General features: G+C 37.8%; 1 protein-coding gene across 5 annotated transcripts in view; it reads right to left on the bottom strand.

Annotated features, from left to right (window-relative positions):
- Nucleotides 1–16,075, bottom strand: part of HOOK3 (hook microtubule tethering protein 3) — a 79,703-nt gene that overhangs the window by 11,240 nt on the left and 52,388 nt on the right. For 2 of the 5 annotated variants that reach the window (XM_039724195.1, XM_039724199.1), the window contains exons 15-22: nt 13,452–13,592; nt 11,169–11,256; nt 6,852–6,929; nt 6,014–6,048; nt 5,135–5,217; nt 3,704–3,804; nt 1,570–1,674; nt 1,394–1,465 (exon numbers count right to left, since the gene is read on the bottom strand). In XM_039724195.1, coding sequence (XP_039580129.1) covers nt 1,394–1,465; nt 1,570–1,674; nt 3,704–3,804; nt 5,135–5,217; nt 6,014–6,048; nt 6,852–6,929; nt 11,169–11,256; nt 13,452–13,592 — 703 coding nt within the window. The remainder of the gene's footprint in view (nt 1–1,393; nt 1,466–1,569; nt 1,675–3,703; nt 3,805–5,134; nt 5,218–6,013; nt 6,049–6,851; nt 6,930–11,168; nt 11,257–13,451; nt 13,593–16,075) is intronic. The other 3 variants (XM_039724198.1, XM_039724197.1, XM_039724196.1) reach the window with 2 other exon arrangements.

The following is a 16,075-nucleotide window of genomic DNA, read 5'->3' as shown; positions in this document are numbered from 1 at the left end:
ATTAATTTATATTTTGTTCACTACTTGTCTTCACACTGACTAAATTTGAATTCCATACACAAAGCATCTTATTTTTAAGGACAAATGTAAGACATTCTTCCTAATACTTTGTGTGGAACTCTTCCCCTTCCCTGCTGTCGTTCTCCAGGTTTAGAGTAACCACCTAAGAACTCAATATATATATGCTTCTCCTGGCAATTGGACAATTCTTCTCAAAAGAACTTCCCCCAATTCCTGGCTCCTTTCAGCATGTTGACCTAGAAAAGTACTTTTTTTCTGAAAAAAGTTTAGGTATTGTCATCATCTGTGGAAACACCAACTCCTACGTCAGAAGCACATCTCGGGAGACAGCATGCTCTCATCAGGCAAAAATGCAACGAGGAAAGTAAAAATGCTGTGGTGGGTTGTGCAGCTGTGCATAAAAGCAGAGGTTAATTAAAGAATGATACAGACAAAGCTAGCAGTGACCATTTTAGTGCTCATGATAGGTCACTGAACTGTGAGTCTTACCTTAGGCTTGTCTTCTACTTGTTAGGAGGACTAATGTTATAAAATTGGCCAAGGACAGTGGTCATTTGAAAATACCTTCAATATGTAAACAATTCAAACACTCTGAGTTTAGACTTGCTATTCATGAAGACAAGAAGAATGCAGAACAGCAAGAAGAAAACTCTTCCAAAGGAATACAGAGAGGAGGAATTTGAATTCTATGATTGAGCAGTATGAAACACTAAAGTTATAGATGTCTAGAGCAGATGTCAAGTTACAGATGAAGAGCAGTTTCAATGCAACCAACCAGTGTGCCAAAGGGAAATCTTGAACACATCTGACGTGGGTGACAACTTTTCTGGCACATAGGCCCAGCAACAGCAGTATGGTTGCACAGACCCTACCTTCTATCCAAACTTTTCTTTGAATAATTTAAGTGAGGGTCTTGCTGATGTCCTCACTCTTTGTATGGGGCTAAATTTGCACCCAAGTTAAAGGGGTCATTTCTCAGAGCACTCCAACTGAATTGCAAGTAAGATGAATTGCTTTGATTGTGCCCCTTCATTAGAAACAACTGGAAGACTGGAAAATGGTGAATCAAAATAAATTTGAGGACTATAATTTTTGTGAGTGAAGGGCTGGGATTACAAAACAGTGATCTGAGCCATTTCTAATTTTAAAACTTGAAAATTATGACCTCCTTTTTTTTTCCCCAGAAGGTTATTATAGGTACAGACTTGTACACAGAGATAACTTAAGATTCCTAAAAACTGCTTTTATGTTTGTGTGTTGAAAAATGCTTTTCAAACAAAACTACTGTTATAAACATGCCAGAAACAAACAGTATTAGTAATTTCTTTCATTTAAAAAAAATTTTCAATTAAAAGTTTTGTGAGATTCTTACCATGTTGTACCAGGCACTAACGATAAATTTCTCCTCCATTTCTCTTTGACTTTTTGTTTTCTCATATTCTTTCTATAAAACAAAAAATCCATATATTGAAAGCCAAAGTATAATAGAAGTATTAGTCTCTAACTAAAAAACAATGAGTTTTTACCACAAAACACAATGATTACTACCTCCAGGGAATGAAGCATTCTGTCCCGCTCCTGCAACTGATTTTTCAGTGCCTGAATCTCAGGAGCAGCACCCTGGTTCTGTTTAGGATCTAACGTGCGGATGACCTGTTAGAGAAAACCAGTTTGATTTTTGTTAAATCCTGCAAAAGCAATCTTGTTAAGGAATTAAAACCTTTTAAGTCAGGTTAAAAAATAAAAAAAAGTAACTTAAAATATGTCTACCTCTCTTGTCAACTGTGACACATTAGAGCATCTGAACAGGGGCCCTCTTTTACAGGACTGGGAAACAAAACTACTGACAAAAAAAAGTGATACCTAGAAGGTTCAGTATCCCAGACTCACATTTGCAGTTCCTAACCCAGGCTACATTTCCTTGGGGCCACAGTTAGAGAAACAACTTCTATAATGTTTTGCTTTTCATAGCTATGATTTTCCTGCCTGTCAATCTCTCCTGTTTGAGGAAGGACTGTTTCTGTCCTTACAGATAGTTGCCATGCTTCACCTACCTGGTGCTTCACCTACCAGGTGCTGTAACTTCTAGGTAGCTCTGTTAAGCCAAGCACTCTGTTGTACATGCATAATTGTTAAGCTACTAAAAAGATGAAAGGACATCGGTACAGTTGTATGTGTCATCCAAGAGTGCTAGCAAACAGAGCTAAACCAAGAACAAATCTAGCAAATTGCCTGAATTATTAAACCTTTAATATAAAATGGCTTGAAACTCTTTAACAACCTCTGGCTATATAGAAATAGACTTCTCTTCTTTTATTGTTCTACTTATTTCAGAGTTGTGTCCAGATGCTGAAATAAAACAATGAAGTGAGATATTTTTACTGTATAGTAAACATATAAATCCTATGAGGAGTGGCTGAGGGAGCTGGGGGTGCTTAGCCTTGAGAAATGATAACTCTGGGAGCCCATATAACTCTCTTCTCGAAAGGAGGTTGTAAGCCAGGTGGGAGTTGTGGCCTCTTCTCCCAAGCAACCAGTGACAGGATGAGACAACATGGCCACAAGCTGTGCCAGGGAAGGTTTAGGTTAAATTGTTAAACATAGGAATGGGTTGCCTAGGGAGGTAGTGTACACATCCCTGGAGGTGTTCAAGGAATTGGATGTGGCACCTAGTGCCATGGTCTAATTAACACTGTTATATCATCAATCAAAAGCTGACTGGATGATCTTGGAGATCTTTTCCAACCTAAATGACTCTGTAATTCTGTCCTATAAAAGCATGTTATTTTTCTAAGAAAACATTAGTCCTGGATACATCTTCCATAGTGAAAGACTATGATTCTACAAAAAAAACTCTGCACCAAAACCCATCAATTACAACAAAAAGAAACAAAAAAACTCAGCCACAAACCAAACACAAATAAGATGAAAGCTGATAAGAAGATTACAAAAACTTAAGTAATTAATGCTACTGTCCTATAAAACACCCTTCAGTAACACATTACATACAAATATACAAATCTTACTATAAAGGGAAATCCTATCTTTCAGTGGAATGCATGCTAAGACACAACAACCAGTATAAAATGTGAGGGCAGGGGGACATAGGAGAAATTTTTTTAGACTTCCTCAGACATTTCACAAAAAGTCATTCAGGAAATTCCAAAGAAGTAAAGAAAGAAAGCATAAAGTTCTGTCAGATCAGGAACCTACTTACAGATTCCAAGGTAATGATATGCATTTAAACACATTGATATGCTTTTAAGATACTCAAAATAACAAAGTATGGCAAGAGAAGAAATGGGACTATGATTAAGACCACAATATTATAATTTCAAAGCTAGTAGTATACCTATATCCCCAATACTTAAATATCAGTGACCTTCTTGACAGAAGCATATATTAAGCAATAAAGGCAAAAGAGAATGCAGAATGCTGAACATTATCAGAGAAATTTAACAACTAATGAAGGTGATTCATGACTTTAGTGCAAAAGAGCATCAATAAAAGATGGGGTAATCTTTTGCAGAATTAATCCATTGAAACAATAAGATGATAATCAATGGAGCTTCCTTCTCTTTAACTTATTAGTGTGTATATAGATACCTCCTTAATTTTTATTCCCACATAGTGGACACGTAATACTGTCTCTGTCAGACAAGTGTGGAACATATCCACTTACACTTTTGGCCTTTTCCAAATACTTTTTGTATCGTTCTTCCATTTGTTTCATTTCCTCCTCCTTTTTCCGTAGAGCTTCTTGTAATTCCTCGATTTTAAGTGCTTTATATCAGGAGATGCACACATTGGAAAACAACATCAGTACATTATGCATATTTTTATATTTTACAATAGACACTTAAGACACATCTAAAACATACTTCAGTTAAGAAAAGCTGACAAGAAATCTGATGTAGCAGGTACCACAGATTTAATTACCGTATAGCTCAGAAACCCATTAAAAATATGTACTCCTATAAAATCTCATAAAATGGATTTTCTGGGATACAATTTTGCTTTCTAAAATTCTGACAAATAAAGAGAAATGGAATCATAAAGCAACCATGTCACTGAATACACATAGAAAATCTGTTTGCTAATGACTTACAGCTACTATAATATCTTAGCCTGTATTACAGGCAAATACTGATTTTTGTTATTTTATGGACATATTGTGGAATAATTCCTAAGAGGCAAAACTCCTGCTTAACTCTACTAAACTGTAATGTGAATATACTAAATTTAATTTTGCCCTCACATTTTCTTAAGCAGCATTTGAGACCAGTAGGACAATTTAATTGCACAGATTTTGCCTGTGTTGGTATAAAAATACGTCAAGCCACTATTACTTCTACATCTTCTAAACAACTTCTCAGATCTCATAAAACAACATGATTTTTTTTCTACTTTTTGCTCCATCTCACTATGAATAAAATAATTTTACCACAAACCAGAAAAGCTGCCATTGATTACAATCTTTTGCCTTATTCTAGAATAACTATTCATTTGAAAAATCCAGACAACCTCCCTCATTAGTGCTCTGTAAAAAACATATCAATAATGTGCTAAAAAACAACTACATACTGGGTTCTGCATACCCTCTGAGCAATACAATACATATCTTACATTCTCGTTGACCAGTAACAGAACATTTGCTCAAATTAAAACACATTTTTGAAAACACATTGGAGGAATATATATTGGAAGTAAAAATGAGTCAGTAACAACAGCAAGGATCTTCTAAATTCTTCTCTCTTATGAGACATGATAGTTCTGGACAGCTGAGGTTCAACAGCAGTGAGCTGGTATTTCTATAGCCAGCATCACTGGGGTTTGGGACTAGATGATCTTTAAGGTTCATTCTAACCTCTTAGCATTCTACGATTCCATGATTTCTTACTATAGTGTTTCTAAAACGTGACTCCCATGCATTTCAAGTGTTAAAAGCATGTTTCTGGTCACCCTAGGTTCCAGAGAAATTAACAACATACATGTCACTTCCATTAAAAACATACATTTTGCTTACCTGACACCTTCTTTAGGTATTATAATTAAAGATGTTGCACCTGAAATAATTTACAAAGAAAAGAAATGGACTGCACAGGTAACTCACAACTGTTGTTGCATCTTGGTTCCAAATCTTCAATAATAGCTCGTTTCTTCTGTAGCTCATTGTTAGCTTCATGGAGCTTCTCTCTGTTACAAACCACAGAAGCACATATTGTTTCCCCAGTAGTATTACTGTGCTTGAAATGAGTGCTAACAGAACAGAAAATCCTCAGAGACAGATTATTTCTATGGACATGACTGATTTTTTTTCCTACAGAGCATGAGGACAAGTGACAATATTACTGTAGAAAGACTTCTTAGTTAAGATGAAAAGCATTGCTCTGTATGGATAACTGCAACAGCAAACAGTTTCTTTGTCAATAACTGTAGTTAACTTAGAATTTAGAGTTAATTGCACAATGAGGGCCTAAAATGAAAACTTATCACTGATATAACATTGAGGAAAGAATGGCTAAACCCAAAAGCAACAGAAACTTCTTTTTGCAAGTCAGTCAAAAAAGCAAATACTCTTTTAGGGAAGTAGAAGATGTGCAGAAATAGCACAATAAAATGACAGCACTTCTTAAAGTATTACTTCTATGCCATAATGCATATCAAAGAGTAAACAAACTAATTTTGTTTATATTAACATGCTTCTGTCAGAAAAAAATTACTTCGTTCTCTTGAGCAAATATTTGCACAATGTCAAGCAAAGTTTTCTACCCAACACAAGATGATGGCTCCCTCATCGTTCTTAATTTCACAGGGGTTTTCTATGGGAAAAAAGAGAACCTGAGCAGCAGACGCACAAATATTCCTGTATTATCTAATCTCTCTTAGTTGCTTATTTTCCACTAAAGACACTAACTACTGTCTGCCTTCCTCTCTATATAGAAAAACACAATTTCAAACTGCAAACAAAAGAGGAAAAAAAAATACTTACAGATGTTCTTCAAGTTTCTTTTTCAGAAGAACCGACTAAAATAGAAAGTTAAATGTTTTATTTTAATGTATTGTGAAGCTTTAACATACTTTTAGAATTATTTTAAAACATGCAATTTTGACATTCCAACCAAAATCCAACTTTTTTACTTCAGTATTAGATCACAACTGTAAAGCCTCTCTGGTACCCTACTCTTCACAGCTGTGTGACTTTGGTAAAATTAGAACCCTTTAGAACTTTACAAATATTTTCCCAGGAACTAGATCAATAAAAGTAAGAACCATAAATGACAGGCAGTTGTTTTAATTTGTTCAGTACTTTGCATTGGAAAGTGCAGCAAAATTTGCAAGAAGAGCTGTCCTGCCAATATTGCATTGCAACTTGCATGAAGACATGTAGCAAATTAGTTGAAGTAAATTCCCATCCCCACATAAACTAGAAAGAGTAGAGTATTTCTAACTACAGTGTAGCAAAAATGTCACCTTTTTTTATTGCATGAAGACATGTAGCAAATTAGTTGAAGTAAATTCCCATCCCCACAAAAACTAGAAAGAATAGAGTATTTCTAACTACAGTATAGCAAAAATGTCACCTTTTTTTGTGTTTCTTATCTTTATTGATTACAGACACATAAAAATCACCATACAACTTACAGTGTTCCACTTCCTGGTTAAATCACATTTAGATAAGCTCTTTGAATAAAAACTTTGAAGTAATTTTTAAATTTTAAACTCACTTCATACACAGTGAGTATTTTTCAAAAGGAAAAAAAAAAAACAAACTCAATAAATGTCTATGAACTGAAAGTAGTGTTAAGTAAATAGAAAGCCATACTCACAATAGCCTTGAGCAGAAGCCCATGCCAAGAAACAGAGATGACATTAGTATAAAGCAAAACAGCAGCCAACAGAAGAAACTATTTAGAAAGTCATGAACAGAAAAAGTTAAAGCTATGCATTTTTCACGCGTGTGCAATTTCTTCCTCTGTTCTCATGAGCAATTTTCATCTTGTAACATTTTCTAAAACATGTCACAAAACCCAAAAATATAAAAAGAATAAAGACGCACGTTTACAAATAACTGTGTTTAAATCAGAATTCCAAAGGAAAAGCAAATGCTAATTAGGAAAGTAATTTTAAAACAAAAATCATACAACTAACAAAACCAAGGAAAATAGCCAGTCTGTTGGGCTACAAATAGAATTAAGAGATGCAGGTGTTTTTGTGGTGTGATGCTGAATTGTGTTATTGACACACTGATTGAATAAAAAGCAAATGTAGAATATTTAATTCTGTAACTGCCTTTTTAGTTTGTGTTTATACAGTATTAATCACATGGGAGGGTTAGCATGTGACTGATGGTCCACAACACCATCAAAATACAGGATAAAATAATCAACAAAATTACTTCATTGTTTTTTCTCCAATGTTCTTTCAACAAAGATTTAGTCACCTTGTTAACAGAAAAAATTACTGTGTGCATTCAAAAAGCTTTTTAGTCAAAAAATTGTCTCCAAAATATTGTCTTTGATCACATTCCTGGGGCATGTTTTTACATTATTACAAAAGAGATTTTCTTATTGCATGACAAGAAAGGTGGGGAGCCATAAAAAGAAGTCAACATGGCTCTACTGATTTCACAGTCAGAAATTCGCAGCAGCTAAGGATCTGTGGTTTTGACCACTGGCTTTTTTCTTTTTTGCAGTCCTCTGAACAGCTGCAGCAACACTACCCTTTATGTAACAAAAAAATATTTGTATGCATCTTTATCAGTCACAAATAATTTGAACTGTCCCCATCACTTGTATCTGATCATTTAGGGGACTAGTGGCTGACTGGGACAAGAAAGGGAAAAACCTGGAAGCAGTGCCCATTTCTCTAAGGTAACAAAATCAAAATTGAACTCAGCTTTTTTTTTTTTAAATCCTTTTATTGCACTTGGGTTTATCTTGAAATAGACACAAATACTAGTCAACACTGATTCCACTGGTGTATTATTTACCAAGTATCTGCACTGTTGAGGGAGTAACCTCTTTCCCAGCTAGATAGATCACGTTTTCGCACGCAAGAAACTACTTGTGATAAACAGCCCGAAAAATTAAAAGAAGCAGAAATGAATTTACCCACATTAACTGACCCAGGACACATGATTAAGAAAGAGACTAAAACACTCAATGAGCCATTCTAGGTACCCAAAGATCCTGTATGTACTTGGCAAATAAAGCCACACAGATCAGTCTAAAAATGGGCAAACATTAATTTTGTGATTTTTGCAGTATCAGTAATATTTAAAAACTCATATAAATGTAAAATGTAATGACTATAATTGTTGTTCTCGCATAGGAAGATAAGTCTCCTAAACATTACAGAAATAAAAGCTGTTTTGCTTGAAGTTCCTTTCATGCTTAAACAAACCAAAGGAACAAGTCTGTCCCATTTTTTCAGGGCAAAATTTGGTTTCATTTTAGATGTTAAAGTTAGGGGCAGATGGTTAGGTTCTGGCCTGAGGTTAAGCCAACTTAGCAGGGTGTGGGAAACTATGGGTTATCATGTCAGAAGACTGCTGTATGAGATCAATAACACTGGGAGGTGATGAAAGTCACAAAACAAAAGTCACCATGATGGATGGCAGATTTTCAAGATTGCTGAGCATAATGATAGAATGGTTTGGGTTGGAATGGACTTTTAAAGGTCACATAGTCCAACCCTTTTCAACAAGCACGGACACGTTCAACTAAATCAGGTTACTCAGCACTCTATCCATCCTCGCCTTGAATATTCCATGGATGGGCCATCCACAGCTTCCGTGGGTAACTTGTTCCAGTGTCTCACCAAATGAAAAAGTGGCTGAACTTCATGGCTAACTGAAGAGGTAACAGAATTCTGGGGACCTTTTAGGGAGGTGTTTATCAGTAACAACACGTAAGACCAAGACTGCATATGTTACATTATAAAAAATATCAGGCGTGGGATGGATTTAACAAGTGGGGCAGAAGTAACTAAAGGCAAGAAGTTTATATAGGAGGGGATTAGGGCAGAGAACAGGAGAAAAAGGATGATATAAAACAGTGATAAGACATGCAAATGATGTAGTCAAAGCTGTTCAGGTAACTGTTGAGTAGCCCCACATGGCTACTGCATTCTTGAAGTCAATAAACCAAATCTATTCTGTTGATTCTATAGTCTGAAAGATGGGGGTAAGGAGGCCTTTGCCTGGCTAACAAGGTAACACTCAGAATAGACTGATCATGCATCCCAACAGAATGTGTCAGTGCCCATTACAGGCCCAATGGCACACAGCTGCCTACCACTGCACTTCAGTACAAAAATCAAAACTGTTTGCCCTTGCAGACCTTGGCACAGAACATGTAACACTACAAGGACACTTGCCTGGGTTACGACACTACCTCTACACCTTTTTGGGCATGTCTAAAAATAACTTCAGCTTTAAAACAAAACAAAACTTAAAAAACCAAACCAAACCAACAAGCAAACAAAAAAAAACCCCAACAAACCTGTGCTCTCACCACAGATTTCAGGACTGAATTAAAATTAATTTTCTGGATTGAGCACATTTGCAGTATAAGTGTGTAAAATATAGATCTCAGTGCAATTTTGCAGAAAAATAGCAAAAAACAGAGGAAATGAGCTGAAAATTATGTACTGGTGAACTGTATGCTGTGTCTCTCCTATTGCTTTTTCTTATGTTTCTGAAGAGTTACTCTTTTTGTATGCCTATCCTACAGATAACTCAGGCTGTCTCAGCTCAACTTTGACCTACTTGAGCAGCTGTGTTTAACTTCTGAGGTTTGCTGTGCTTTACAAGGGAGAGTGCATGAAGAAACCACAATGTCAGAGGTTCTTGCATCTTCAACATTTCCCTGAGTCTACACTCACTCTTACTTCCTTAAGAGCAAAGTAAATGCTACAGATCGAACTCAGAAAACAGGCCATGGGATCAGTGCCTATAAATTACCACTGCTATGGGCAGACCAACACAAGCCATGAGTGCAGTCACACCCTAAATTACTGACCCAACCAGAGCCTCAAAGGGGACACAATTAAAATTGCAGTAAATAAAGCTGAATACAATTTGATAATTTACAATACTCAGTATCTGAGAATAATTCTTTCATATTCTTGTTCACCCTGAAAAGATTTTGGCCAATAATCAAGACAACAAAGAACATCTCAGAACAGACCTATTTTAACGTGCATTCTAAAACACATTCTAAGTTATTCAGGAAAATAATCTTGATGTAAATCAGCTAGGTGTTTAGTATTCATATGGTTTATTCTGAAAATTTAAAGGGTAAACTAAATTTAACATACTCTTAAATTTAAATTTACATAAGCATCTAATAAAAAAACTTTCACTATTTTTCATAAATCAGTTAAAACACAAAAATAGAAAGCAGCGCATTACAGTTTGTTGCCAGTTAGCAACATGATACACTGAGATTGTGAGCAAACACTATGCACGTACAGTCCAACAAATCACTGCTTTCAATAAAGTTCTAGAGCTTCTTCTTTGAAATACCGGAGATAAACAATTTGTGAGTGGAAGACTGAAAGTTGTTTTCCACACTAACTCAGCTACAATGTGTATTCTTGGATTTAAAATAAAGTTAACCCTCTATACAAAAACAGAAAATGCTGCATTCTTTTGAGGGCCTAATTATTTTACTTATTTTTTAGTTTTGGTCTGTCTGTCTTTTTTCATTCTGAGATATATTTACATGAAAAATTACAGACCTTTCAGTGGCTGGAAAGGACTTAACTTTCATTAAGAAAACTAAACCCAAAACAACTTCAGATGTTTTGTTCATGGAGAATCAACATTTCCTCAATTCCCTGCAAAGCTCTCTATTCTAATTTAACAATTTAAGTGCTGAGCTTTCTATTGCAACAGACACAATTATTCAAATTAAACATGTATGACATCTCTACATAGGATGGTTTTGTATTCTAGACAATTGTCTTACATCCTAGTTAGAGAAGCACAATTTATTGGTAAGACTATACAAGTAAATACACAAAACTATTAGAAATCTCAGTTTGTATAATTATTTTACTTTTTTTTTCTTTTACAAAAAGGTGAAAGTTTCAAAAATGGTAAGTAATCGAATGTCAATTTGATGTACATTTCTACTTACATCTTCAGCTTTTGAACCTTGATCCTGCAAAGATTTCTGTAGTTCTTCAACCTGGGACTGTACTTCCAGAAGTCTCTGATTTACCAATCTAGGAAAGAGACATTATTTCTTTTTCAGAAAAAAACAAACTGCAAGAGTCTCAGATTATTAGTGTCCAGTGTTTTCAGATAATCTCCACAAAAAAAAAAGCAATACTGTAAATTACTCACAAGAAAATTACAGTAGAGTTAGAGCTTACAGCAGTTCAGAGATCGTAACACCCAGACATTCAGCCAAAACATTCTCATATTCCTCAAGGACAACAAAAATGCATGCAGAAATCAGTTCTATATATATGAAAGAAGACCTTTTAACAGTCAGTTTTACTGCGTGAGAGCTGCTAGCTTCTGCTTCTACACCTTTACAGAACCCCATAAACCTGCAGGTTAGAAGGATGTCCACAGGTTGCCTAGATCAAACCTCCTCCTTAAAGCAGGTGCATTTACAGCAGATTGCTGGGAATCATATCCAATACCAGATTCAAGCACTTGTAAGGACAGAGGCCCAACAGTCTCTCTGGGCTTCCCTTTTAGAGCTTGGACCCATACTCCATATTTTGTCTCTTGCCTATTGTCCTCCCACTCTTGAGAGTATCTCTTGAGAATAGCTCAAATCTGTCTTCTTTCTACCTTCCCATCAGGCAGATGCAGCTGACAGTACTCTCCTCTATGTCACCTTTCCTTTGGCCTGGACAAACACAATTCTTAGTTTTATCCCATCTATCACACATCACAGTATCTACCACCTTAGCAGCATTCTGCTGCACTTCTATACATCCACATCTCTCTGGTACTGTGGAATCCAAAATTACATGCTCTGTCCAGATGTGATATCATAAGTACTGATGAGAGGTGAAGAATAATTTTTTGCAGATTGACAGCCTGCACCTCAGTGAGGACTGTCCAGATCACAGTCAACTCCAAGGTCCCCAGATAACACATCCTCCTTTGCCACCCACTAGGACCCCAGGGCTTTTGCAGCAGAGCTGCTCCACAGCCAGGGACAGGGGTCTCATCATTTCTTTGGATTGTTGAGCTCCTCTGAATAACAGTTCTCCTTTTCAGGACATCCCAAAGTGCTATCATTCTCAAACTTGCTAAGAGCGTAGCCCCTTTCATCAGTGAAGTTGTTAATAAAAGTGATAAACAGTGCTGATACTTGTACTGATGACTGAGGAACCAGTTGCCAGCTGGGTTTAATTTCACTGACAATACTACTACTTTAGTCTCACTGTCCAGTCAATTTTTTCTTTGCTCACTTAACTGTCCACTTATTTAGTTTATATCCAGGAATTCTGAACATAAGGATACCATGGGACACTTTATCAAAGGCTTTGCTGAAGCTAAGTATTATCCTCTCACCCTTCTTCACATGTGCAGTCATCTCTTTGTCAAGAGAACTGGATTAGTTAGGCATGATTTACTCTGAATAAATTAACATTGACATTTGCTAATTACTTTCCTGTCCCTCATGTAGCTGGAAATAGATTCCAGATGGACTTGCTTTGTGAAATTTCCAGAAAGTGAGCTGTGGCTGACCAATCTCAATAGTTCCTCATACTCTTTTTATTGCCCTTCTTGAAGCTGAATGCAGTGTTTACCTTTTCTCAAGCTTCAGGCACCTCCCCCAGTCAAAGGGGAAGACAGGGGAAGATTAGATAAATAACAGATTCAAAGCTCAGATACAAAGCAGCCTACATCACTATCAGCCAAATACTGTGGCATGTTCTGATGCACTTTGTCTGGTCTCACAGACGTCTGCATGCTGATTGGTTCAATCCAGCAGGGTCAGCTAGAAGGCTGCCATAGGAACATGTCCTGTTGAGTTTTAAATATCTACAAGGATGGAGACAACCTCTCTGGGCAACATACTCCAGTGTTCAGCAACCCTCACAGCAAAAACACCCCGTATATTTCACATTCAGATGAAATATAATGTATTTTAAACTCTGCCACACCCTCTTGCCATGTTACTGAGTATTACTGACAAGAGTCTATCTCCACCTTCTTTAGACCCTCCCATCATACACTTCGATAAGATACACTGATAAGATCTAACCTAAGCCTTCTCTTTTCCAGGCTATATAGTCTCTATCCCTCAGACTTTGTTCATGCAGAGGACTCCATAGTCCTATAATCACATCCTTATGGCCTTTCACAGGACTGATTCCATGAAATCCATGTCTTTCTTCTCCTGGGGATCCCTGTAGGAAGGTCAACTGAAGCAAAGGACAACATTTTTTACCTGTTTTCTGTCTCCAGTTCATTCTTCCGTAAGTTTGCATCATCAAGAAGGCTCTGCAACAAGGCAATCTTCTCATTGTCAGAACCTTCTTGGTTCAATTTTAACATCTTGTTCTCATGCTGAAGGCGGATGAGTTTCTCCCTAAACACGTTCAACACAATTTTGTAAAAAAAACAAACAAAAAACCAACCAATATCTATAACAAAGAAAACAGTTTACCATTGGAAGTAAAATAACAACATAAATATCTTTTTAAGGCAGATGCTGAAACAACAATCATATCTTCAAACCCCCAAATACAAACCAAATTTAAGTTCTAATTGCAGAACACAGAACACAAGGAAAGTACCTCAGTGCCCCCAACAGACCTCAGAGTACAGCTCAACAAATATACAGGGAGAATAGAGAATGCAAAATTTAATACCAAGTGTGAACAAAGACTGTAATCTCAGCTGCCACTGAACTACTGCATAAATCTGAGCAAGTAATTTCAACCTTTAGTCTTTTTACACAGAATCACAGAACCATTTGGGTTGAAAATACTCCTAAGATCATCAAGATCCAACATAAACCCAGCACTGCCAAGTCTACCACAGAAGCATGTCCCTAAGCACCACATCTTTTAAATACCACAAGGGATGAATCACTTCCCTGGGTTCAATGCTTGATAACCCCTCCTGGTGAAGAAATTATTCCTAATATCCAATCTAAACCTCTCCAGCACAACTTCAGGAAAAAAGACCAACCCTCACCTCATTACAACCTCTTTTACGGTAGCTGTAGAGAATGACAGGAGGCTCAGGGGTGAGCTTTTCTCCAGGATAAACAACCTCCTGCTCCTCAAAGGACTTAACTCTCTACACCCTTCTCTAGCTCTACTGTCCTTCTCCGGACACACTCCACCCCCTCAATGTCCTTCTTGTAGTGAAAGGGTGCAAAACTAGACACAGGATTTGATTACAATCCTGTAATTGCCACTGCCCTGGTCCTGCTGGCCATTCTATTTGCTGATACAGGCCAGGATGTAATTTGCCTTCTTGACCATCTGGGCACTCAATGGTTCAAGTTCAGCTGCTGTCAACCAACACCATCAAATCCACACCAGAACAACAGGCGCCATCCACAGGGACTTGGACAAACTGAAGAAGTTGGGCCATGAAAATCTCATGAGGTTCAACCAGGCCCAAGTGTAAGGTCCTGCCCTTGGCCTATGGCAACCCCTGGTACCAGTCCAGGCTGCAGGATGAGCAGATGGAGAGCAGCCCTGTGAGAAGGACTTGGGGTGTTGGTAGGTGAGAGGCTGGACATGACCCAGCCATGGGCACTCCCAGCCCAGAAAGCCAAACGTGTCCTGGGCTGCATCCAAAGCAGCGTGGGCAGCAGGGGAGGGAGGGGATTCTGCCCCTCTGTTCTGCTCTGCTGAGAGCCCACCTGGAACCCTGCACCCAGCTCTGGGGTCCCAGCACAGGAAGTATGTCAACTAATTCAAGAGAGTCCAGACGAAGCTGCTAAGGTGATCACAGAGATGGAGCACCTCTATTAAAAGCAGGCCGAGAGAGCTGGGGTTGGGGTTATAGATCAGACTCCAGGGATACCTTAGAGCAGCTTTACAGTGCCTGAAAGGAGCCAACAACAGAACTGGAAAGAGATTTTTTACAAGAGTGTGGAGAGACAAGACAAAGGAGCGTACTGTTAAACTGAAAAGGGGTGGTTTAGATTAGACATGAAACAGAAATTCTTTCCTTTGAGGGTCTGGAGGCAATGGCAAAGGGAGTTCTGAATGCCCCATACTTGGCAGTATTCCAGGCTAGGCTGGATGGAGATTTGAGCAACCTGATCTACTGGAAGGTGTTCTTGCCCATGGCACAGTAGATGGAACAAGATAATCTTTGAGGTCCCTTCCAACTCAAGCTGTTCTATGACTCTACAATTACTTCCCAATGTGCATCTTTTCATCCACTCTTCTCCAAGCCTGCAGCACTGTACAGGTTGTCATGATATAAGGGCAGGACCTTGGCCAAGCTGAACTTCATACATTGTCCTCTGTCCACTGATACAACCTGTTCAGATTCCTCTGCAGAGCCTTTCGACCCTCCAGCAGAGAAACACTGTCCTGAGTAACCCAGAATGTTATTGTATTCCATATCTATCTGTGCCCAAAATTGCTACTCTCTTCCTGCAGCTAGAAAACAGAATGGTGGGGCAGGGGCTGGGGGGTTGTCCCAGACTCCTTAAAAAAAGCTGAAGCATTCAGGTAGAGTCACCCACTCTCCGCCCACTCAGCTTGACTTTTCATTCTTTCTGGCTACTACTTGCTACAGTTGCAAGTAGAGATACTCTATTTCACAATCCAAAACTGTTTCAGAGTGAATTTTGCAACACCTATCTGCAGCTACTCCCTCAGTACCTTCAGTGGATCCCACCCACCCCCATGAACTTGGGGGTGTCCAAGTGGCACAGCAGGTAGCATTGCTGTAAGCAGGCATAGCATAATTGTTTCCTCCTGTATTGCAGTGACTTGATTCAGCTTCTTGCATCTGTCTTCCAGATCAGAGGCGTTACTATCAAAGATTGTGTCAATGAAAGCTTTGAGTAGATCACCCTTCTCCTTATCCTTTACTGGT

The sequence above is a fragment of the Passer montanus genome, unplaced genomic scaffold (genome assembly GCF_014805655.1).
Source record: "Passer montanus isolate IOZ18808 unplaced genomic scaffold, ASM1480565v1 scaffold52, whole genome shotgun sequence".
In the NCBI taxonomy this organism is placed as follows: domain Eukaryota; kingdom Metazoa; phylum Chordata; class Aves; order Passeriformes; family Passeridae; genus Passer; species Passer montanus.
Note: the sequence above shows the minus strand (reverse complement) of the source record. Positions and strands in the feature narration are given on the sequence as shown.